The sequence below is a fragment of the Antechinus flavipes genome, chromosome 2, assembly GCF_016432865.1.
Source record: "Antechinus flavipes isolate AdamAnt ecotype Samford, QLD, Australia chromosome 2, AdamAnt_v2, whole genome shotgun sequence".
Classification (NCBI taxonomy): domain Eukaryota; kingdom Metazoa; phylum Chordata; class Mammalia; order Dasyuromorphia; family Dasyuridae; genus Antechinus; species Antechinus flavipes.
This window is the reverse complement of record NC_067399.1, coordinates 561,743,867-561,768,635: the sequence shown is the minus strand read 5'-3', so window position 1 is coordinate 561,768,635 and position 24,769 is coordinate 561,743,867. Positions and strand designations below refer to the sequence as shown.

The 24,769-nt window shown below is 31.7% G+C and overlaps 1 protein-coding gene across 7 annotated transcripts in view; it reads left to right on the top strand.

Moving 5' to 3' along the window:
- Positions 1-24,769, top strand: part of CHD2 (chromodomain helicase DNA binding protein 2) — a 143,631-nt gene that overhangs the window by 42,029 nt on the left and 76,833 nt on the right. For 5 of the 7 annotated variants that reach the window (XR_007951067.1, XM_051981042.1, XM_051981041.1 and 2 more), the window contains 11 exons: positions 3,468-3,699; positions 7,983-8,069; positions 8,796-8,857; positions 13,994-14,116; positions 15,513-15,662; positions 17,643-17,776; positions 18,464-18,689; positions 20,238-20,338; positions 21,787-21,831; positions 22,011-22,186; positions 23,282-23,406. Coding sequence is in view for 6 of the 7 variants with exons in the window: in XM_051981042.1 (XP_051837002.1) it covers positions 3,468-3,699; positions 7,983-8,069; positions 8,796-8,857; positions 13,994-14,116; positions 15,513-15,662; positions 17,643-17,776; positions 18,464-18,689; positions 20,238-20,338; positions 21,787-21,831; positions 22,011-22,186; positions 23,282-23,406 (1,461 nt within the window). In the remaining variant the exon portion in view is untranslated. Of the gene's footprint in view, positions 1-3,467; positions 3,700-7,982; positions 8,070-8,795; positions 8,858-13,993; positions 14,117-15,512; positions 15,663-17,642; positions 17,777-18,463; positions 18,690-20,237; positions 20,339-21,786; positions 21,832-22,010; positions 22,187-23,281; positions 23,411-24,769 lie in introns of those variants that run through there. The other 2 variants (XM_051981046.1, XM_051981043.1) reach the window with 2 other exon arrangements.

The following is a 24,769-nucleotide window of genomic DNA, read 5'->3' as shown; positions in this document are numbered from 1 at the left end:
CTGGATTATTCCTATCATCTAACACTTTTTCTTATTCACATGCTGCTAGAAGAAATTATCCAATTGCAGAATGGTTCTGTTACACATTTATGCTATCCAATCTTATTTGGATCTTCTATTATTAGGCTGTATTTTCATTCTCTTTCTTAATTCATTATCTCACTCCACTGCAGTTATTTTAGACTTCTCCATACTTCACTGAATTTGCAGCCATTTACTGGAAGTCTCCATTGATGTAATACATCATCCCCTTACTAAATAAACTCTAGTTGTACCTTAATACCTCTAGAATCAAACATATACAAAATGTTATTTGGAATAATCTATTCCTACATTTTCAAGTATTTTTATCTGTCCCTTTCATTTTATTTTTATTATTTTATTTTTCTCAATTGCATGGAAGAACAATTTTCAATATTTGTCTTTTAAAAAAAGTTTTGAATTCCAAATTCTATCCCTTTCTTTCCTGCCTCCTCTTTCTGAAACAGTAAACAATCTGATCTTGTATGATCTTGTAAAATATTTCTATATTAGTCATTTTGCACAAGAAGACTCAAAGAAACAAACACACATAGCAGGCTTCAATCTGTATTCAGACAGTATCAGTTATTTTTCATCATGAGTTCTTTTTGATTGTCTTGGATCATTGCACTTCTGAGAATAACTAAGTCAATTGTAATTCCTTCTCATGTAAAATTGCTGTTACTATCTAAAATGTTTTCTTGGTTCTGCTCACTTCACAATATCAGTTCATGTAAGTCTTTCCGGGTTTTTCTGAAATCATTCTCATCATTTTTCATAGCACAAAATTATTCCATTACAATCATATGCCACAACTTGTTTAGGTATTCCCCAATTGATGGGTGTTTCCTTAGTTTCCAGTTCTTAGTTTCCACAAAATGGGCTGCTATAAATATTCTTGTACAAATACTAGTTTTCCAGTATTTTTATACTTTGTGAATTTAACATTCCATATACACTGATCTATTTGCTATTCTTTGCAAACAACACTTCATCTCCTAAGTTTTATACTTCCCTTCTTTTAATGTTTGATAAGTTGTTCAGTTTTTAGTTATGATTTTTTTGGAAAACAGTTGCTTTTTAAAAATCAATTTTCAGGAAATCCAATGATACTTAAATTCTTCTTGGCCTGTTTTTTTCCCCTTCCTTTTAAAAATAACAATAGCTTTTTATTCAAATGCATGAAAAGATAATTGTCACCGTTCACCCTTGCAGAATCTTGAATTCCAAATTTTTCTCCCTCCCTCCCCAACTTCCTCCTTTCTTAATGTATAATCCAATATAGCTTAAAAATGTGCAATTCATCTAAACACATTTCCACATTTATCATTCTGCACAAGAAAAGTCAGATCAAAAGAGAAAAAAATGAGGGAAAAAACAAGTATGTAAACAACAAAAAAGGTGAAGATACTATGTAGTGATCAGTCCCCATGGTCCTCTCACTCTGGATGCAGATCTATCTATTAAAATTGTCCTGAATCACCTCCTTGTTAAAAAAAACTGTCACAGTTTTCCCCTTGCTTTTAAACTGACCAAGCGCTCCCATGTTTGAAATACTCTGCCTCTTATTTGACTTATTGAAGTCTTAACCGAACCTTACTTTCAGAAGGAGTCTTTTCCCCATCCTTCTTGGCTACCAAGGGCCTTTCTCTAGGATTACCTCTCACTTTCTACATGTTTTGTTTGGACCTACCTATTAACATGTTTCTTCCCAATTAGAATGTGAGCTCCTTGAGATGAAGGATTATTTTTAGCTTTTCTTTGTATCTTCAGGACTTAGCAAAGGGCCATAATAAGTGTGTTTTGCTTGTCCAATGTCACAGATAATATCCAATGGGTTCAGGGAGGACTAAAGAACTCATTTAATTTTTTGTGACATTATACTGCTTCCTAAAAGTAAGTTACTTTTTCTATGTGGCCATTCATTTATCTTTTTTTCTGTATAGTGTCAGTGATAATTAGTTAAAAAAAAAAAGACATGAGCATACTCTGTTGAAATACCTTTTTTTCTGGTTAAGTTACAGGATAAAAATAAATGGCTGTAAAATAACAAGTGAAATTGAATAGCTTAATTTTTAAAAATAATTCACATTTTATCAAACAGAAAAGTATTCTTTACCAAGTAATTAGTTAGATAAAAAATTGAAGGAGCAATGCAATATTAGATTATTTTGCACAAAAATTTTTACCCCCCCTCCCAGTTCATTTTTTAACTGTATGCTTCAGTTTGCAATTGATTTAGGACATGGCATAATCGATATATGTCAGTATATCAATATAATCAATATATAGTTAAAATAGCCAGGAGAATCAGAAATAGTAGTAATAAAATAGACATTTATGTAGCACTTTAGGACTTCCAAAATACTTTATATATTTTATCCTATTTGAAACTTATAATTAATTATCCACATTATTTAAACACTCCAAGTATTAGCTGCATTTTTCAAATGAGGACGCTGGAGTCAGGAAAAGTTATTTAGTGACTTGCCTATAGTCATACAGTTAGAAAATGTCTGAGGTGGCATTGAACCAAAGTCTTTGTGTCTCCAAATCTAATTACCTATGCATCATGCTATGCTATCCTTTGATTTTAAAAGGGAAAGTATTAAGAATATAGTAGAAAATTTGGTTATGCTACAATGGGTATCTGTGCCAGAGCATAGTATAGAACCATTGTGCTCAAAAGGGCTACTAATTAGGGAGACCAAAGATTTTCTCTCTTCTGTGGTATACATATTTAACTGCTGGCCAGAATATAGTCTGGGTTCCCACCTGCTGGCCACAGAGATGGGCACATGAAGTCTAGTCTTGTCCGCATTCTTCTTTTGCCAGGTGTTCCCCTTTCTACACGAATCATGCTTTATGACCAGTGCCGTGAGTTCAGATAGTCTGCTGACTAAGAGATTGCTGCAGTAAAGCAGCTGTTCTGATTTTGTAGGATAGAAAATGATGACATAGTGATCTAGTGATGTTGTACCTATTTAGCTATTTAATAAAGATTAACATAGTAATATAATAATACTTTCTGATTTATAAAGCCCTTTCCTTCAACTATTTTCGGAGATAGATAATGCAAGTCGTTATCCTCACTTTATAGATTTTGAAAGTAAGCCTTAAAAATAATTGGTCACATCCACTGTCTAAATGTGCAGCCAAGACTTTTAAGCATGGGATATAATATTATCACATTTGCCCAAACAAATAGTGCAAATGCTGTTTTGAGCACTGGGATGGAGATGTGCAATGTAAAATAGGCATAGTATTGGCCACTTCATAGAAGTGTTAGGAGAATGATAAAAGTGTGGAAGATGTTTTTGATCAGAGTATTTAATAAAAGCAATATAGAAATAAAATAAGATTCTTATAATTAATGACCTCAATAATATTTTTCTGATTTCTTTATAGGATTAATATAACAGCCTTAATTTTTTTCTCCCATTAAGTCATTCAGCATCTGAAGAAGCATCAGGCTCAGACTCAGCTAGTCAGTCTGAAAGTGAACAGGGCAGTGAGCCAGGCAGTGGGCATGGCAGCGAATCAAACAGCAGTTCCGAATCTTCAGAAAGTCAGACTGAGTCCGAAAGTGAATCAGCAGGTTCCAAATCCCAGCAAACCCCACCGGAAGCCAAAGAAAAGCCAGCTTCTAAGAAGGAACGTATAGCTGATGTTAAAAAGGTATTTCTCATTTTCACGAAGTCCAAATCTGGTGTATTTTAAGATCCACTGTCAAACTTTCATTTCCATTGATAAAAATCTGTATTTTGTACTTGAAAGATGAAAACTCATGTTGATCTGTTAACATCTTTCTTCTGGCTAGAGACTTTAGATTAATTTAACACTCAGTTATTATTTGTTTACTATGTATAACATTGTGTTATTTGCTTCCTTTAATATTGATTTATTATATTTTTTTAGTAATTACAAAGCTTGTGAGGGAGGAAGCATAAGATACTTAAGTTTCTTTGCCACTCAATTTAGGGTTTGGTGGATAGGAAGAATGTTTTTGTTTTTGATTTAAATGTCCAATCATTGTACACGTGCAATTACTGCTTTTACCCAACTCACTTGAAAAAGGAAAAATATAGAGGAAACAAAGAAACTACTCATTTTTGTCAAATGTCCTTTTAGTTTACCTGGGTAGATTAGAATTTGTTAGTGTGGAATTGAGACCTTTTTAGATATGCAAAGTTTTCTTTGGGAAGTATGGCAAGTGCATTTTACAAATAGTCACTGACAATTGGCTGAGAACTCCATGTTAACTGCAAAAGTTTATCTCTAGAAAACTAGAGAGGAATTTAACCAGAGCAATGCTAGCTGAGAAACAAGAAATTTGATAGAGGAATGAAGTTACATTGGCCTTCTGTAGGGGAAAAAAGTTGAAGGATAGATCCTATCCAGAAGTATACACAACTGTTAATGGAATTTATTTATTTAGACAGAAAAAGCTTAAAAGAACCATCTGAAGAAAGGAGAAGGCTTGCTCCTACTTCTGCTTGGGAATATTTTACTATGTGAGGGTCAAGGTTTGGAATTGGATTTTAGGTGAATGTCACAATTATTTAGTCATGAGAGGATGGCCACAGCTATTGGGAGGGAAATAAGAAGTAGCAGAAATTGTAAAACAAAGTATATAAACATGATTACATTAGTCTTTTTCTTCTTAATATGAATAGTAACCCAAAAGAGAATTAATTATGAGGTTTACTTAGATAATATAGATGTCCTTAGCATTACAAAAAGGATATTCCTGGCAAAGTTTATGAAATTTCCACCAAACGACTTCTATTAACTGAGAATGCTGATTACCTTTTATTAATGATAGGTAGGAGAAAGAAGATGATAATATCAAAAGATGAAAAATAAAGATGATATGAGCAATATTGTATCTTGATAGTCATGTAACAGATATTTCACTAGGTTTTGGTTTTAAGGTCTTAATGAAGTTTATTGTTTTAATTTATTTGTCAATGAACTCTTGTACAACTTATATATAGGCACTTCACAGATAATACATTTTTACAAATTGAATATTTTTGGCAACCCTGTATTGAGCAATAGTTGGTTCCATTTTTTTCAAAGCATGTGTTCATAGTATGTCACATTCTGGTAATTCTTACAATATTTCAAACTTTTAAATTATTATTTTATCTGTTATTATGATCTGTAATCTAATGTTACTATATTTTTTGGAGCATCATGAACTGCTCACATATAAGATGTCACATCTAATTGATAAATATTGGGTTGTTTTGACTGCTCTATCAACCAGCTTTTTCCTTGTCATTTTTCCTCTCACCTGGCTTTCCTGTATAATGACTCTCTAGAGACTCAACATAATGGAAATTAGGCCATTTAATAACTTGTAATGTGTTCAAATGAAAGGAAAATCAACCTATCGGGCAAACTTTATTGTCATATTTTAAGAAATTGCTATAGCCATTCCATCCTTCAACAACCTGTTTAGTCAACAGCTATCAGCATCAAGGCAAGGCCTTCCACCAGTAAAAAGATTATAATTTGTTGAAGGCTTAGACGAAGGTTAGTACTTTTAGCTGCAAAGTATTTTTTAATTAAGGCAGGTACATTGTTTTGTTAGATATAATACTGTGGCACACTCAACAGACTACATTCCAGTGTAAGCATAACTTATATACTGAGAAACCAAAAAACTTGTGTGGCTCACTTTATTATATTTCTTTTATTTTGATGGTTTAAAATTAAACCTTCAATATTGCCTAAGTAGGCCTTTTTTTAGACTTTAAAATTATACTCAGAATTTAGGGATATCAAAATACTAAGGGAGGTAATGATGAATATTGGGTAAAGAGAGTGTAGTGAAATAGATCTTCTTTTTCTAACTTAGTAAGGAAGTATCAAAAAAGTAGATAGTCATTTTAAAATTTGTGTAATAGAATCTAGGTAGTTTATATTAGAAATGTGTGCAGATTCCATATGCAGACAGAAAACATTTAATAAGTAGGTTGGGGGAGATAGCAATTCTTCCAAAATGAATTCCTTTAATATGTGGGTGTCCTTATTGTCTATTTGGAGGTATAAGCAGTGTTGGGATGAATTTTAGTTATTTCTCAGAACTAAAATTGGATTTGAAGTTAGGATTAACACTCTTTAACATTCTTACAGGTCAGATTACAGCATCTCCAACTTTTTTTTTTCCCATGAAGGTTTTTCGATAGGAAAAAAGTTAAGACTAAGGTAACAAAAGTTAGTTCTTAATCATAAGTTGATAGATTGAATTTACTTTTTGGATAGAAAAAGGATATGAGTATATTTGTAGTCAGAGAGGAAAAAACTAGTAGTGTGTGTCCCAAGATTAGGGATGATCACTGGAAGTGGAAAAGTAATGGGGTCATGGGCCTGGTAAAAGGAAGAATATGAGATATAAGAGGAAGGAAGAGTAGTAGGGGGAAGGGGTTGTATAGATCAAATGCAAATGGAAAGAAATGAAGAGGTGTGGAATAAAGCTGGAATGTAGGGATCCTTGAAACTAAGGAACCGAAGAGAGACAAGAACAAAATTTTGGATAGCAAAATTAGTCTGACAGTAGTGTAAAGGATGTATTTGAGTAGGTAGAGACTAGAGGCACAACTGTAAGTCAGGACACTTATTATTAAAGTTGTAGGAACTGCATTCAGGTGATAATAGTAGAAGTACAGAGGTGAGGAGAGAAATGAGATTTGAAGAATTGTGTACTGCAAGGATGAAGTAAGAGTTAATAACAGAAGGCTGTGTCAATTAGAAAAGAAGAGAAATAAGCAAGAGAAATACATTTTGACTGGAAACATTCATTTTAGACATGCCTACAAAGATTTACCCTTTACTTGGCCCTGATATCTTTGTAGGTATCAGGGAAGTATATGAAGGCAAAATTGAAGATTGGAGAAAGCATGAGAAATCACTTAAATTCCTTATCTATTAAATGGAGACAGTAGCAATAATATTTTCCTTGTAATTGTGAAGCTCAGATTAAAGTATCTTATAAATTTTAAAGACCTATCTTCTCATTTTTATTATTATGAATAATGCACTGATATGTAGCATTAGTGCATAGACTCAAGAGAACCAGGTTTATGTCCTGTTTCTGATCAATACTAGCTATATCTCATGAAATTTGCTTCATTTTGGAGTTTATATATTAGGAATTCCTTATACCAAAGCAATGGCCAGTCATCCTGGGGCTTAACTTCCCTCACCTCTTACATTTCCCATTATATTCCTTTAGTTATATAAATATGCTAGCAGGAGAATGCAAATACATAGTATGTGTATGTATATGTGTATACATGTATGTTTATATATACATATATATATACACACACACATGCGTGTGTACGTGCGGGCACACACAAACACATACACACACACAAACACAATAAAATTTATTCCTGGAGTTGAGGAAAGCCACATAATAATGTCATATAATTTTCTGTGTAACTTGTTGGACACTAAGGAATGTTTATTGAAGTCTTTTTTAAAAAGCAAGTAGAAGGGGCAGCTAGATGGCACAGTGGACAGAGCACCAGCCCTGAAGTCAGGAGGACCTGAGTTTAAATTTGGCCTCAGATACTTAACACTTCCTGGCTGTGTGACCCTGGGCAAGTCACTTAACCCCAATTGTCTCAGCAAAATAACCCCCAAAAAACAAAAAATAAGTATCATTTGGATGCTATTCCTATGGATGGCATATTTTTATTATTTTCAATTTTTTTTTGATGGCATATTTAAAGTAAAAGAAATGCTAATGATTCATGTCTTTGAATTTGTTACTGGATGATGTTTTTCATATTTTAAAAATGTTGCTTTAGTAATAAGTCTTAACAGAGTGAAACAAACAAACCTTATAAAAACCAAGTGGTTTTTAGAATAGTTGCTGAAAATTCTGAAAACAAGAAATTAAATGGAGCAAATTAGTTCCAGTAAGAGTCTCTTTTATTTTTCAGATGTGGGAAGAGTATCCTGATGTATATGGAGTTAGGAGATCAAATCGAAGCCGACAAGAACCATCTAGATTTAATATTAAAGAAGAGGTAAGAAGATAAGAAAGAATTTTTAAAGATGCACATTTCATACTATATTTTTTGGCATGTTGTATAGTCTGTGGACTGTGATCAGGGGGAAAATGTAAGCTAAAGTATTTTGTCTATTTTAAGGCCCAAGGTATTCTGTAGCCAAATAAAGAAACACTGCTCTAAGATAACATTAAACTGGAAGCTTTTTTTTTTTTTTTTAATTGACATGCCATCCTCCATTCAGTTCTAGAGAATAGAATTTGTGATTATTTAGCCATTTTAAGCTTACTTTTGTATAATGGTTATGGCACAATACTATTTACATATAAGTTACAAGAAATAACATTCAATTATTTGGAAATTAATGAATCCTAGTCTTCATATACTTGGTGGTATTAGATTAATCCTTTGGACCTTCCGTACTTTTTTTTAAATTTCAAGTTATTTATACAGCCCCATTTCCTGGAAAACAGCTAAGAGAAGATGGCATGCATCTCTGAATATTTCAGTAGTAATATTGCTAGTGAATTGCCATGAAAGAGAATAAATGAAATGGCCAAAGGTTATATTTTGACCCCCATTAAGCAAATGCTTATGTTTTTCTCTAGCCAGTCTCTCATAGTGAAGGTATTATATGGACTGGAATAAAAGTGTAATTCTAAAGAATCACAAATAAAAAGACTTTATCTGCTTTATTTCTTCTCTTTCTTCCTTTTTTTTTCTTCCGTACTGTCCTCCTGGAAGGCAAGTAGTGGTTCTGAGTGTGGGAGCCCAAAAAGAAGAGGCCAGAGAATACTGAAAAAACAGTGAGTTTAAATGGAAACAATTGCTTTTCCAGTAGTTCTTATACTTTTCTTTCTTTCCTTTTTTTTGTACAATACATTTTTAGAAAAATTGTTGATGCTCCAAACTCTAGTCCCTTCTGTAAGTAGCTTAGTTTAATCTGGGGAGAACAGATGATAAACAAGTTCTTATTTTGAGAAAATTTAGTTTGTTTTATCTGATGAATATTTTTTTTTCTTAAACAGCAGCAGCAAAGTCACCAGATAAGTATTATAGTCATTTTTCACAGATTTAAATTGTCTTTGAGAAGAATAGAAATGAATCAGTCTTGTTAGTGTCATTTTATGGAATAGCAAATAAATTTTTTTTTTTTTGAGGCAATCGGGATTAAGTGACTTGCCTGGGTCACACACAACTAGGAAATATTAAATATCTGAGACTGGATCTTAGATCTCCTGACTTCAGGGCTGGTATTCTATCCACTGTGCCATCTATCTGCCCCTGAGATTGTATTTTAGTTAAATTTATTGTTCATTTTAATTTCCTTAAAGAAATAATTTAATTCCTTTTATGCTGTTTTCCCAAAATAAATGAATTGGAAGCATTTAATTTCACTTAGGCAGAATCAGTTCAATTTTCACATTCTTCAGATATTTTCCCAAAGATAGAAGAATTGCACTATTGCTAACATTTAAGACGATATTCCTTTTCGTTGGAAGATTTGGCTTTTAGTAGCACATGGTCACATGCTCTCATGTAGCTTATGATTTCTCTGTTGGCTGTCTCAAGGCATAGAAGGTTTCTCCCTGCTTCTAAAGTACAAAACTTAATTTCTCTGTGATTCATTTAACACTGGGAATGGAAGAGCTGCTTATCACTTTCTCAGTGTTCAACCACGCATGCACTTCTCCCTATAGAGACAAGATCTGAATGTGGAATAATGCCAGTCAATCTTTCCTCCTTAATCTATATTTAGATGATATTTTCCCATTAAATTTAGCAATTAGATGCTACCTAGAAGGTGGATTGTAAATTTATTGTATGTAGCAGCCTGACATGGTGTAATAAGGCAACCAGAAAAGCTGATTTGCTTTTAGGTTGTAGTTAGGGAGGCACAGGGTCTAGAAAGAGAAAGAGAGAAGTGTACTACATCTATTTTGTCCTGGTCAAACTATATGTGAAGTAAATCTGTTCAGTGCTGGTATATACCACAATTTCTAAAGAATATTGATAGGCTATCCTGGGAATAAAAAATAGGTTTTTGTTCCTTAAGAATTAAAGGCAGCATTGTATGAAATGTATAGAGAAATGACTTTAAAACCAGGAAAACTTCATTTCAAGTTCCATTTTTGAAACATACTGACACCATAACATCGGGCAAATCAGGTACTCTAGACAACTCTCTAAGACTGCAAATTACAGAGAAGGTAACACTATAGTCACAGAGGAAATACTATTATTTGGAAGTTCATTATTTCAGTAGAACTACCCCTATCCTCAGCAAGAACTATGCAGCAACATAAGTTCACTTTTGAAGGCTTACAGACACTGTAAATGTGTGCAGAGTTTGGTAATTTTAAAAGTGAGTTCTGTTTAAAAGAATGTCCATTCTCAGCTAACATTTCAACCTTTCTAAAAAGGGTATAAGTGGTTGCAACATAGAATCAATAAAGAATTTTATTGAAGATGTGTAGCATTTATAGGATGACGATGAGAGTCAGATAGGGACATAAGTTGGATAAAGATAATGGATTGCCAGCTGTTCTAATGAAGAAAGCTATCCACATTGTTGAGATCATAGATTGATCAAAATAATCAAGTATGATGCTATATTTTGGGGAGTCAAGGTAGAAACTATACCTATCTCTTCCTACACATACTGCATAATGCAAAGGCACATAATGATTTGTAGGGAACCCTATATACTACTGGAGAGTAGAAAGAGAACTAAATTAAAAGTCAGAAAAATCTAGGTTTTCCTTAATAGTTAAATGATTAAAGTCTAAGAAGAGATAGTTTTCAGAAGAAAAAATTATGTGAATCAACAATCATGTGAATGGCCCAGATTGCTAATAATAAGAGAAATGGGAATATAAAAATTTCTTTGAGATTTTTCTTTACCATTTTCATTCTGACAGAAATGCTGAAAATACATTTTAGAAAGTTTGTGGGAAAATAATTATTAAAATCTTTTGAAATTAATGCAGTTAAATGTTAAGACTAGTATAGCAAGATAGGAACAATAATATATCTATGAATTAATTGGTTCAACTATTTTGGAAGGTACTTTGGAACTGTGTAAAAAAATCATGTAAGTATGTATATTTTAATATATATTACTAGATAGATCATTACTGGACAACCCAAGTGAAGTCAGAAACAGGAGAAAGTCTTGTGTACAAAAATTTAGCAGCACTTTGTGCTAGCAAAAAAGAAAAATAGAATCAAATAGATACCTATTGATTTAGGAAACGACTGTATAATTGTAGTATATGAATATTGGGAAATATTATTGTTCTTCATAGCTTGGATTTAAAGAATTCAAAAATTGCAGAAAAAAATGAGCAGAACTGAGAAAAAACTTTATACAATGATCTCTATAATATAGAGCAAAACACATTGAAATACTTTAGAACTCTGATCATTATGATAAATCTTGATCCCAGAGTTGTCAGAGAATAGGTGTGAAATGGGACATATGTTGTTAAAAATTGCCAGCATATTTTTGTGTAAATATCAATCTTTTTTGCTGAATTGAAGTGTGGGAGGGTTTGGGATGGGATGACAGTCTGGGATTGGAAAGTGACAGCAATATATATATATATTTTTAAATAACTTTTTATTGACAGAACCTATGTCAGGGTAATTTTTTACAGCATTATCCCTTGCACTCACTTCTGTTCTGATTTTTCTCTTCCCTCCACCCCTTCCCCCAGATGGCAAGCAGTCCTTTACATGTTGAATAGGTTATAGTATATCCTAAATAAAATATATGTGTGCAGAACCGAACAGTTTTCTTCTTGCACAGGGAGAATTGTATTCAGAAGGTATAAGTAACCTGGGAAGAAAAACAAAAATGCAAGCAGTTTATATTCATTTCCCAGTGTTCTTTCTTTGGGTGTAGCTGCTTCTGTCCATCCTTGATCAATTGAAACTGAGTTAGATCTCTTTGTCGAAGAAATCCACTTCCATCAGAATATATCCTCATATAGTATCGTTGTTGAAGTATATAATGATCTCTTGGTTCTGCTCATTTCACTTAGCATCAGTTCATGTAAGTCTCACCAGTCCTCTCTGTATTCATCCTGCTGGTCATTCCTTACAGAACAATAATATTCCATAACGTTCATATACCACAATTTACTCAACCATTCTCCAATTGATGGGCATCCATTCATTTTCCAGCTTCTAGCCACTACAAATAGGGCTGCCACAAAACATTTTGGCACATACAGGTCCCTTTCCCTTCTTTAGTATCTCTTTGGGGTATAAGCCCAGTAGAAACACTGCTGGATCAAAGGGTGTGCACAGTTTGATAACTTTTTGAGCATAGTTCCAAATTGCTCTTCAGAATGCTGGATGTGTTCACAATTCCACCAACAATGTATCAGTGTCCCTGTTTTCCCACATCCCCTCCAACATTCTGCATTATCTTTCTCTGTCACTCTAGCCAATCTGACAGGTGTGTAGTGATATCTCAGAGTTGTCTTAATTTGCATTTCTCTGATTAATAATGATTTGGAACATATTTTCATATGTCTATAAATAGTTTCAATTTCTTCATCTGAGAATGTGACAGCAATATTTTATGAAAAGTCAATAAAACATTCATTTTTAAAAGATCTGCTTAGAAGATAATCAAGGAAGACTTCATGAAGAAGTATCCTGACATGGTTCTTGACTACTTGGAAAAATCACAAGATTCAGTACATAGGAGGGTTTAACTGGTAGAATATTTAACTGATATGAACATTTATCAGTTATAGTGTAGACTTTGGAAATAAGATTGAATTGTTGATTTAAAAAAAAAAAATACCCACTTAGTTTCTAACTAAGTTCTATAATTACTTTTGAGCAAGTATCTTAATCTATTTGAATCTTTTTCCTCATTTATAAAGTGAGAATTTTATATACTCTAATTCACAATATGTATTTTGAGGATCAAAAATGGTCTAGTAGTAAAAACCCTTTGATACTATGAAACACATAGTATTTGTATACATGTGTATTGAATCAACATTTTATATACACACACATTCTAGAATTATAGATATTATAGTTATAGTTTTATAGTTAATTTTAGTTTTATATATATTACATATATAATTTTATAGTTAATAATGTTAACAATAATAATGGCTGATAACTAATTATAAAGAATAATATATTTAGTGTTTGATCTTGGTCTATATGTTTATATAGTGTTTCAGTGTATTAAGAACCTTAAAGATTTTTGTTCTTAGTTTTATTATCACATTTTTCTTGGACTCTTACCAAGTTTCTCAGATCCATTGGCCTTTTATATAAAATGAGAGGTTAACACCAGATGGTTTATGAAAACCTTAAATTCTGGTTCAGAAAATTCCCTTAATTAAATTCTTTGAAAAATCAAAGATTATTTTTTCTTCAATGGTTAGTAAGGATTTTACCATAATGATCACGTAAAAAATAAGAGAAATTTAATAGCAAAAAGTACATATTTATAATGCATTATAATGCACCTATTAAAAGTATGATATATAATAATAAACAATAATATGTATTTAATAATATAATATAATACACTTAATATAACTAATACTTAATATAATATTTAATGTTAATATAAAACATTACACATAATATGTAATATTAATATGTAAAATATATAATGTAATATACTTAATGTAGTATAATAATAATGTAATAAGCAAATAAGCAGAAACACAATAATTTGTCTATTTTTTCTTAGAGAATAATTAGAAAAGGATATAAAATTTTAGGAAACCATAGATACAGAAATTAGCCAGAATCAAAATTAGTTCTTAAATTGAATTCTCTATTCAACAAATTTCTACAGATCAAAACTTGTTTCATTAGCTTTCTATGTTTTTTTTTTTGGATCAATTGAGTTGAAATTCTTCTAGTTTAAAAAAAAAATCTTTAATTTCTGATCACAGAGAAAAATGGAAAAAAGAGGCATCTGAGGAAGAGGATGAGGAAGATGAACAAGAGCAAGGTACCAGTGCAGAGAGTGAACCAGAACAAAAAAAAGTGAAAGCCAGACGACCTGTCTTGAGGAGGTGAAGGATTCTTTTCTTTATCTATGAATCTGAAAGCACATATTGTTTGCATGTGTTATATACATTGTTGGTTGGTTGGAAAATTTAGTATCTAGAATAGAGTTCTTTAACAGAAATATAAAGGATTTCCATGTACATGGTAAATTTTGGGATTGTTTCTCATGAGAAAAAATAAAACAGTTATTGCTTAAGTTATTTAAAAATATAATTGATGGGGCAGCTAGGTGGTTCAGTGCATTGAGCACCAACCTTGAAGTCAGGAGAACCTAAGTTCAAATCTGATATCAGGCACTTAACACTTCTAGCTGTGTGACCCTGGGCAAGTCACTTAAATCCAGTTGCCTCAGTAAAAAAAAAATCTATCTGTCTGTCTATCTTATCTATCTATCTATCTATATTTGACAAAATGCAAGGAAGTATTCAGACTATTCTTTACCTTAGTGATTTAAGTTCAGAATTCAAAAATTAAGTGTTATAGCCTAAGCCGAATTTAGGGTATGGAGCTGCTTGCAGAGGTGTTAGGGAGGAGAAAGTGGTAGGAATAGAAATGAGGTTAAGGCCCTTTAATGCTGATTCCACTTATTTAACCTCCAGGTGGACTATTTGGATTGGGAAGGAAGAGAAAAGGCAATCCCTAATTAAATGCATTTTCTTAAATATTCAATTTTGCTTTTTTAAAAACAATGAAGCATATCCTGATTATTAGGGTAGTTATTAATTCATAGCTTAGAGTTACTTTTGTCAGATTATTAGAATATCTAAAGTGGTATCATTAAAAACACAAGTAATGAGAATGTTTATTAGTCAAGAATAAAAAATAACAGGGGTGTGTGAATTTTTGAAATGAGAAGGTAAGCAAACTTTGGTGGGGGGGGAGGGTATGAGTGGGAGGAAAGGCAAAGGCCAGGAGAGATGGAAAGACTCCTAGCAAGTTTTACCTATTTTAAAGGCCCCAAGAACAATCTGTGAAAAGCATCTTTTGTGCCATCTTTATTGTGGGTATTGTGAAGTTTGTTTTCAAGAGAGTGGATATAGTTTAGAAGTCTGCACAGTTCCTCTTCCTTCAATTCAATATGCACAGCCTTTAGTGTTCATCCAGTCTAAGCTCTTCCTCTTCTAAATCTTCATCTGGATAAGAATTGGAAGCAAATAAAAATAAGATTTCAACTGGGAATCTTTCTTCTTCCTTGTTTGCACTTTTCCTTTCCTCTCTCTCTTCTTTTCTTCCTTATTCTTCTCTATTACGATGTGCCATATTGGTAAATTTCCTCATGGTACTCTAGCTTGTTGAAGTTTTTTAATCTTAGTGAAAATACTGACATTGTGTCATTTGAGTATTTTTATTTGCATACATAAGTTTGTATATATTATTATTATTATTATTAACTCCTTTTAGAACAGTGCCTAAAACCAGTGTTAAAAAGCAGCATAAGCCACAACGTGGAAAAAGAAGAAAGAAACAAGATTCTTCTGATGATGATGATGATGATGATGATGATGAGACTCCAAAAAGACAAACTCGTCGCAGAGCTGCCAAAAATGTCAGGTATATTTTCACCCAAGAGATAATCACTCAGTCATATACAGTCAAGGCCAATTAAATCAAATATGATGCTTATTGAGAAAAATTTTCATTTGATGCTCTGTGACTTCACATTAGTTTTCCAGAGAGAAAAATCTTGGTTCATGGCTAGAGAATACTTTTGTAACATTGACCAATTGTGGCAGATGTGCTATATTGTTTATAAGTGGAATAAAAAGAATAAAGGTGTATATGTGTCAACCAGCTGTTGGCCTTACTTGACCAAACGAAATCAAAGTCCCTCTCCTTTTGATGGTAGTATCACCTCATTCCGCGCTCGCACTCTCTCTTTCTTTTTCTTTCTTCTTCCCTCCATTTCTCCTTCCCTGTCTTTTTCTCATGAAAGCTTCTCTGCTTTTTATTGATTGTTTTATATTGCTATATGACTCACAAATCTTTGTATTGCTTAATCAATCTAAAAAATGAAGCTACTTTTTACTACCTCTAAAAAGTGTAAGGAAACAAAATTAACCAATACCATTTTTATTACTACCACATCTTTGCAGAAAAAAAAGTATATATAAATACAAAATAGAACATCAGATTTCATTTTAAGCAGAATCTGAGAATTTTGTTTTGCTCTTTTTTGATGTTCACTAATAGCTATAGCTTAGCATTAATTAAAATAAAAAAATGAATTTTTATTACTCACAATATTCTATTTTGTCTATCTATCTATAAAATATCTTGCTAATATGTGGTAGGATAGTCTTAATTTTTATGAACACCGAGAACTTGATTATTTTAGATCTTTCAATGTCTAATAATCCTGTTATAAACTGTTAGCAGAGTTACTATTTTATGTTTATCTTATGTTTATCATTGTTTTTCTTTCATATTCTGAAGTACTAATTATTTTTGCATATATTTTATTTATTATATTTTTATATTATATTTTATTTGTGTATATTTTAAAATTTAAAATTTGTGTTTTGAGCATTTTTGCTATCTATTTGGTTTGAAAATGGAATGTTGGAAGTTGAATTGTTGCATATTTTGTAGCTAGTAGTATCTTTTCAATAATGTAATTGCTGCTCTGTCAAGTGAAGGAACAGTCACAAGTCACTTAAGGAATGAGACTGCAATCACATAGCTGCTTAAGAAGCAGCTTAATGCCTTCTGGTTCAGGCATATATCCTTTTAATATACAAAGAATAAATTTTGGACCCAATGAATAATTAGTGACCCCTTTGAATAATTATATGCTTTGATTTTATTTTTTAAATATGTTGTTTTTTAAAAATTCATTTGTTACTTATTTTTAAATTGAGTTGTGGATTCTCCCTCCGATCCTTCCACTACTGAAAAGGCCAACAATATGCTATCAATTATAACTTATACATGTGAAATCATGTAAAGCATATTTCCATCTTAGTCATGTCACTAAAAAAAAATGGATGAAAAAGGCAAGAAAATTATGTTTTAATTTGTCACCAGACATTCATTAGTTCTTTCTGGAGGTGGATGGCATTTTTTTTTCTTTTAATCATGAATACTTTGGAATTAATTTGAATCATATTCATCAGAAGAGCTGTCTTTCACAGTTGATCATCGTTATAACTTTGCTGTTACTATGCACAATGATCTGGTTCTTCTCACTTAACTTTGCATTAGGTCATGTATATCTTTGCCATGATTATTTAAAAAATTTCTCTTTTCATTTCTATAGTACAGTAGTATTCCATCATGATCATATGCCACCACAAAAAGAGCTGCTATAGATGTTTTTGTTTTTATAGGTCCTTTTCCTTTGTCTTTGTTCTCTTTTGGTACAGACCAATGCTCTGAGTTGAAATAATGTATATAAAGTTCTCTGCAGACTTCAATGTATACTATTATAACATATTGATTTATTTTAATATTACTATGTTTTCCATGACATATGTGAATGGTGGCTAGCTGAAAAAAATATTTTCAATTGAACCAACTTTATTCCTAATACAGTTATAAGGAAGATGATGATTTTGAAACTGACTCAGATGATCTCATTGAAATGACTGGAGAAGGAGTTGAAGAACAACATGATAATAGTGAGACAATTGAAAAGGTCATGGATGCAAGACTTGGGAAAAAAGGTGGTATGTATCTTGAAAATTGCTTCTCATAAATAGTGTCAAGGAGAGGTGCAATTTTTTTATATGTAGTTGAAATTGAGATATATCAGTCCTAGTTCTTCACTTTAACCACTCACTATTAAGTTATTTGTTCTCTTTGGAGCTCAATTTCCTTATAAGTCAAGTTTTTTCCGCTCTAAAATTCAGTGATTATATGATACAATCCACATTATGGTTATTACTTGGTGGGTCTTAAATCTTACAAAAGCACTTTAACGGGTATTCATTAAACCTATTAAATGTAAATAAGGACTTATTTAGCATATCCATTGAAAAAAAATCCAGTTTGATTGTTTTAAAATTCCATTATGAAGATTATTAGTTTTTTTGACTTTTCTGGAGTGAAATCCAATCCATAGCCCAACAGTATTCCTTTCTTTTTTTTTTTTTTTTTAAATCTATACATTCTCAAGTTTCATTGGAAGTTGTCAACTAGTTGAGAACATTAACTTGTCATCTTGCTTTAGTAGTAAGTAGCTTCATTTCTTAGTATTAGTGAAATTCTAGTTCTTCACAGTCATAAAGTTATTCCTGTGTTATTTCCCAAATGAGAATTTTAGAAAACTGACTGCCTATTTAAATAGTTGTTGTAGTGTTTGATTTGACAGCTACCATGCTAAAGTGGAATTTTTAATGAAACCCTTCTTACAGCCACCGGAGCTTCCACTACTGTTTATGCAACTGAAGCTAATGGCAACCCTAGTGCTGATTTTGACCCTGAAAAGGATGAGGGAGAAGTTCAATACCTGATTAAATGGAAGGGCTGGTCCTATATTCACAGCACATGGGAGAGTGAGGAATCCCTACAGCAACAGAAAGTGAAGGGGATGAAAAAACTGGAAAATTTTAAGAAAAAAGAGGATGAAATCAAACAATGGTATGGCTTACTTCATGGAATAAACAAATTTTATGTAGCCTTGGAAGGGTTGGAGACAGGTCATGAAGAGGATTTTAAAAAAATTTTTATTTGGAGAATGAGATCTTACAACTTTCTTGTAACTGAAGTATTGTCTTCATCTTAAAATAGAGCCAGTCATAACTGCATTTCTGTTAAGAGATACAATCTATGTTAACTCCATTTTCCAATAGTAATCCGATGTTTAGCATTTTATAAAACTGCAAAAGTCACAGAGTTGATTGTGGATAATCAACATGTTGTGAAGCAGTTTATGGAGCCCTGTGTATTAGTCTGTACTCCCTTCCCTAAGAAAACACACTACCTTAAAAATGTGTTTTTTATTGACCTTGTTTAACTGGCTTTGTAGTCTATATAAATATAAATGAGAATAGAGAAGAGCTATAGTTTATTATATATAGTCCTGGATTAAGTCATGTTGTCTTGAATTTTTAAGAAGTGTTATAAATTTTTTCTACTAAGGTAATATTTTCAGAATATTTACTACTTAATCTAGTAATACAGTATTATGTTGGGCATGAGAATAGCAAGATGTAGAGGGTAGACAGGAAAATAGGAAGTGTTGATTCTGACACATATAGGCTGTGTGACCATGGACAACTCATCTAACTATTCAATGTTCTAGGAAACTCTGTAAAACTGTTGGAGAGTAAGCCCTGATCTGCATTGATTAGAGGGGTTTTCCTTATGTTTGAGTTTTTTATATCAATTCTATCACAGGTAGAAGCCCTATCCTTGTGTCTATAAAAATAGAATAGTATATATATATATTTTTAGGACTATTTGCTGAGGAGAAAAGTATCTCACAGCTCTTGTGCTATTGTTGTATTGGGATTAGCGGGGGAAAGGATTATTTCTTTAATTTTAAAAACAGTCATTAATTTTTGACAATCATCCAGTATAATTTCATGAATTCCTAAAGCACATACATTTTATGAGAATATTTTTCTTTCTTTCCATACCGATTTGATTTAGGGGAAACAGTTTTATAGTTATTCAGATATACTGAATATAGCAATGAAGTAGCCAATTGTGATAAAACTTGTAATGTTGCACACAAAAGATTGTTTGTTTTTATAAGATATTTTTTCCCATCATATCAGATATCATATTTGCCTGGAAGTGAAATTATAGACTAATTTGTGACCTAGACTTCAGTGTGCTATGATACAAAGAATATTAGTCTTGGAGTCAGAAGATTCAGAATAAAATGTTTGTGCTATTTATTATCTATCAGCTCATAGGCAATTTATGGATTAAACTCCTTTAATAACAAGGAGATTGGATTAGATACTCTATTAGGCTCCTCTGAACTATACATCCTACAATCTCTATATTTGTGATCATGGATGCCTTTCTGACTCTTCAAAAATGACTAAATCACTGAAAGTTAATATACTGAAAGTTGAAAGTGTATAAAGGAGTCTCATAAATGACTTATATTACGTATTAAGTATACACCAATGTAAATGCCATTTAACTTGTTCTTTCTATTTTTCTAATATCCAGGTTAGGGAAAGTTTCACCAGAAGATGTAGAATACTTCAATTGCCAACAAGAGTTAGCCTCTGAGCTGAATAAACAGTATCAGATAGTGGAGAGAGTAATAGGTAAGTACACTGAAGTTTCTAGAAAGAAAATTGAGGATGGGCCCAAGGGATAATATTTGCCTCTGGGTTATTGCAAGTCAGTAATATGAAACAGCCACAAGACCTAAACACATAAGTCTATTTGTGGTTATTTTTATCAGTAACAATGTCAGCTCACATTTCTATAGAATTTTATGGCTTATAAAGCATTTCCCTTACAATAACCTTGTGACCATTGATCAGCAGATTGATATTGTAATATTCTTTTGTAATCACTTTAGATATACTCTAATTTGTTCATATTCATTATTTTTTTTAATTAAAAAAATCAAATAAAATAGAATCACATCAGAACATGTTAACATACACTCTTTTGATTGGATAGATATTTTTATTGTGTTTTCAGCTATTGAGGGTCCAATATTTAACTTTGTTTTCATCTTTTGAAAATTTATTTAGGAAAGGTTTATTTTCATAAAAAAATTATTAAACTGTACAAAACACTAAAATGTGTAATTACATACTGTGTAAGTGACCTATATCTAAGACATACAGGCTCTAAAATGAAAAATGTGTGTGTGTGTCTGCTTAATTTGTCATTTGAAGGACCAAAACTTATTTGAAAATTCAAATTGAAAGAGCTTTAAATGGTTAAAAAATCTTATTTTGTTATTACTAAATTCAACATAATTCTAATTTTTAAGTTGTCTTTAGCCAGGAAAAACTTTGTCATCTCCAGTTGTGGAGGTTATTTATTATTCCATATCATAATCCACAGTCAGTCAACTACTATTCATTAATGCCTTAAGTTAAAATAAGTCCTAGGGATATAGATACACAAAATTAGATAGCTGCTTTCCTTATAGTCTAAAAGAATGTAATACTTTGCTTACAATAATTCATTTTTACCATATGACTCAGGGCCACATTATTTTTTCTCCCATAACTTTTTATTAAATCTTGTTATTTTCAAAACATATGCATGAATAATTTTTCAACACCGACCCTTACAAAATCTTGTTTTTCAAATTTTCCCCTCCACTTCTCCTCACCTTCTACTCTAGATGGTAGATAATCTAATATATATTAAAAATGTTTTTAAAAAAATGTTAAATCCAATATATATATACATATTTATACAATTATCTTGTTGAACAAGAAAAATTTTATCAAAAAAGAAAAAAAATGAGAAAGAAAGCAAAGTGCCAGCAAACAACAACAAAAAGAGTGAAAATGCTATGTTGTTATCCCCACTCAGTTCCCATAGTCCTTTCTCTTCAGTGTAGATGGCTCTCTTCATCACAATCGCTAGAACTAGCTTGAATCATCTCATTGTTGAAAAGAGCCCTGTCAGGACCACATTTTAAAAACAGAAATTTTTTATAATTCTATTATCTCTAGCATGTCATTTATCATTTATCTTTTTCCTGGAAAGATGTTAATGCTCATTTTTTTCTTGGCTTATCTAGCTGTGAAGACCAGTAAATCAGCATCTGGTCATACAGAATTTCCAGGTGAGTCAATCAATGTTTTTGGTTTTCATTGTGACTGAAACTTTTATGGAATAGCTTTTGTTTTGCAAGGATGTTTATAATTATGCGTAGAATGTAATTGTTTTCTTTTGATTATATATGAGATGGATAGTATTTTTCCCCTTAATTGATAGTTACTCAGATTTTTATGTGTGAAATAGCTCACAGTCGGAAATCGTCGTCAAATGAACCTGAATATCTATGCAAGTGGATGGGACTGCCATATGCAGAATGTAGTTGGGAAGATGAAGCTCTGATTGGGAAGAAATTCCAAAGCTGTATTGATAGCTTCCATAATAGGAACAATTCAAAAACCATCCCCACAAGAGACTGCAAGGTAGGTGACTGTTGAATTTTGATTTTTCTTAGAAAATATGTATTTCTGATAGAAAATGAATCAAATGAGGATTGGTCAAGTTAGATGGGGTGAACTTTGTTAGGAAGTGAAATAAAAATGAATTCATTCTACAGTTGTAAGAATGTGAAGTATGAAAAACAAGAGAGAGGATTAGAAGGAAAATAGGATTTAATTTACAGAGTTATACATATACTCTAGCATATTGGTATAATAATAGGAATATAACATCTGTTAAAAAGAATGAAAAATTTAATCCTCTTTAAAAGTAAAAATATGATGAGGTCAGAGAATTCCAGTTGAAATCACTGCAGTTGGGAATATACATGTAAATACCTATAAATACATAAAAAGTTAAGTAATAGAACTAGGTAGTATGTGATTATGTGTCGTATGAGGGATGGGGCAATAAATATTGGAAGAGTTGGGAAGAGGGAAGATGATCAGTGTTATAATCAATTAGAATGTAAAAAACTTGCTGTAATAGTGTCCACAAGAATAGTGCACCATGACCTTTTAAATTATAACCACTTAGTTACAGCAAGGAAAACCACCTTATTATAGGAAAGTTCTTTTTTGGTATTTCAATAATTAAATTTATTCAGATAGACTAAAAATTGGCTTTATCCTATATATTCTTATGTGAATAGTCTTAGGAGAAGGCTCTGTTGTCTTTTTTAATAAAGGAGCAATTTCTAAGCAAATGTGCTATGCTAAGTGATAATATAACATATTTTATAAAAGTTTGCTCTCTGGAAACTTGGGAGTCTTAAAGAGACATGCTTTTACAATATAATTGATGTACCAGTATAGATTCAGGATATTAAATAATGCAAAGAATGCCTGAGTTTTAACTTTTACCTTATTTCTTGATGATTTATTATTTTTTTTATTTTAAGGCATTGGATAAATACGTGATGAAGATAGAAAAAAACTGATGAAATTCATATTTCATATTTTTTATTGCATTTTACAGCATTTATATGTTATGGTTAACATGTGAACAAAATCATAAGAATTTTTTTCCATATTTGGATCACTTTATTCTAGAATATTTTGATAATTATGCCTTTATAGGTCCTGAAGCAGAGACCAAGGTTTGTTGCTTTAAAAAAACAACCAGCATACATAGGTGGAGAGAACCTGGAGCTCCGAGATTATCAGTTAGAAGGCCTCAATTGGCTTGCTCATTCCTGGTGCAAGTAAGTAGCAGATAAACACAAGCACTCTTTTTATTTATTCTTTCCTCTCTTTGTTAGGCTTTCTTGACATAGTAAAGAATATCTTATTTTTACTATAGAAGAAAGTATCATGGAAAGAAAACTCTTAGTTGAAGGGAGCCTTTTTTTTTTTTTTAACATAAAGAAAGAAATAGCTATTAATTTTTTATTCTTTTTTTTACCCTGAGATGTTATTTATTGTTTTAACTTGCCTAAGAAAAAAGTTGTTATGGTTTTCCTGGGTGGTTAGTTTGTTCAGTAGAAATATACACTCTTAGTGTGAACCATAACATAGCATTTCCACTCTTTCTGTTATTGTCTGCTTGTATTCTTGTTTTCCTTCTTAGATTATTTTTAATCTTCTTTCTAAATCCGATTTTTCTTGTGCAGCAAGATAATTGTATAACTATGCATACACATATCGTATTTAACATATATTTTAACAGATTTAATATGTATTGGACTACCTGCCATCTAGGGGAGAGGGTCGGGGGAAGGAAGGGAAAAGTTGGAACAGAAGGTTTTGCAAGGCTGAATGTTGGAAAATTACCAATGCATATGTTTTGTAAATAAAAAGCTACATTAAAAAAAAAAAAGAAATATACACTCTTAATAGATGAAAATGTTCTTTTCATCTTCATTTCTTCTATGCTAGGGAAAAATTGTTGCTTGAGCTGTACCCAAATAGCTATGCCCAGTTTGTCATTTGAAGTGCTTCTTTGACTGTTCCATTTAGAGCAAACTTTTTTGAAGATTTGTTAAGATCAATTGTGTATCCTGGCTAATTAATCTGTTTATTTTTAAGCTTTTTTCCCCCTCTTAGGCCTTAATTGCTCAAAGTCAAATAATGGCTTAATAGAAGGAATGAATATGTTGCTTCTACTAAGCAGCTTCTGGAACTTGAACAAGTCCCTCAAGTGCTTTGTGCCTCAAAGAATTGCACTAGATTATCTCTGAGGTTGTTACCAACTTTTACCATTCTTTGATTCACTGATAGCTACAAAAATAAAACTTTGGTTTAAAAATAAAAGCAAACAAACCCTGTCTTTTTGCTAAAAAGGACTGTGTCTGAAGTGATGGCATTTCCAGTTAAAGTGTCTTGGCAGTCACCATTAGCTAAAAGAACCACATGATACTGCATGGTTAGCAGAGTCCATCATGACACAATGTAATGTAATACATAAATGGGAAATCTTGAATTTTGGCTGCATGTGAAATAGCCATGTATAACTTGAGAACATTGATCTGTGGATATTACTGCCCTGAACCATTAAGTATTTGTCTAGAATGGTAATAACTTGACCTATTTGTAGTTCAAGGGAATAATTGGTTTAATGAATACTAT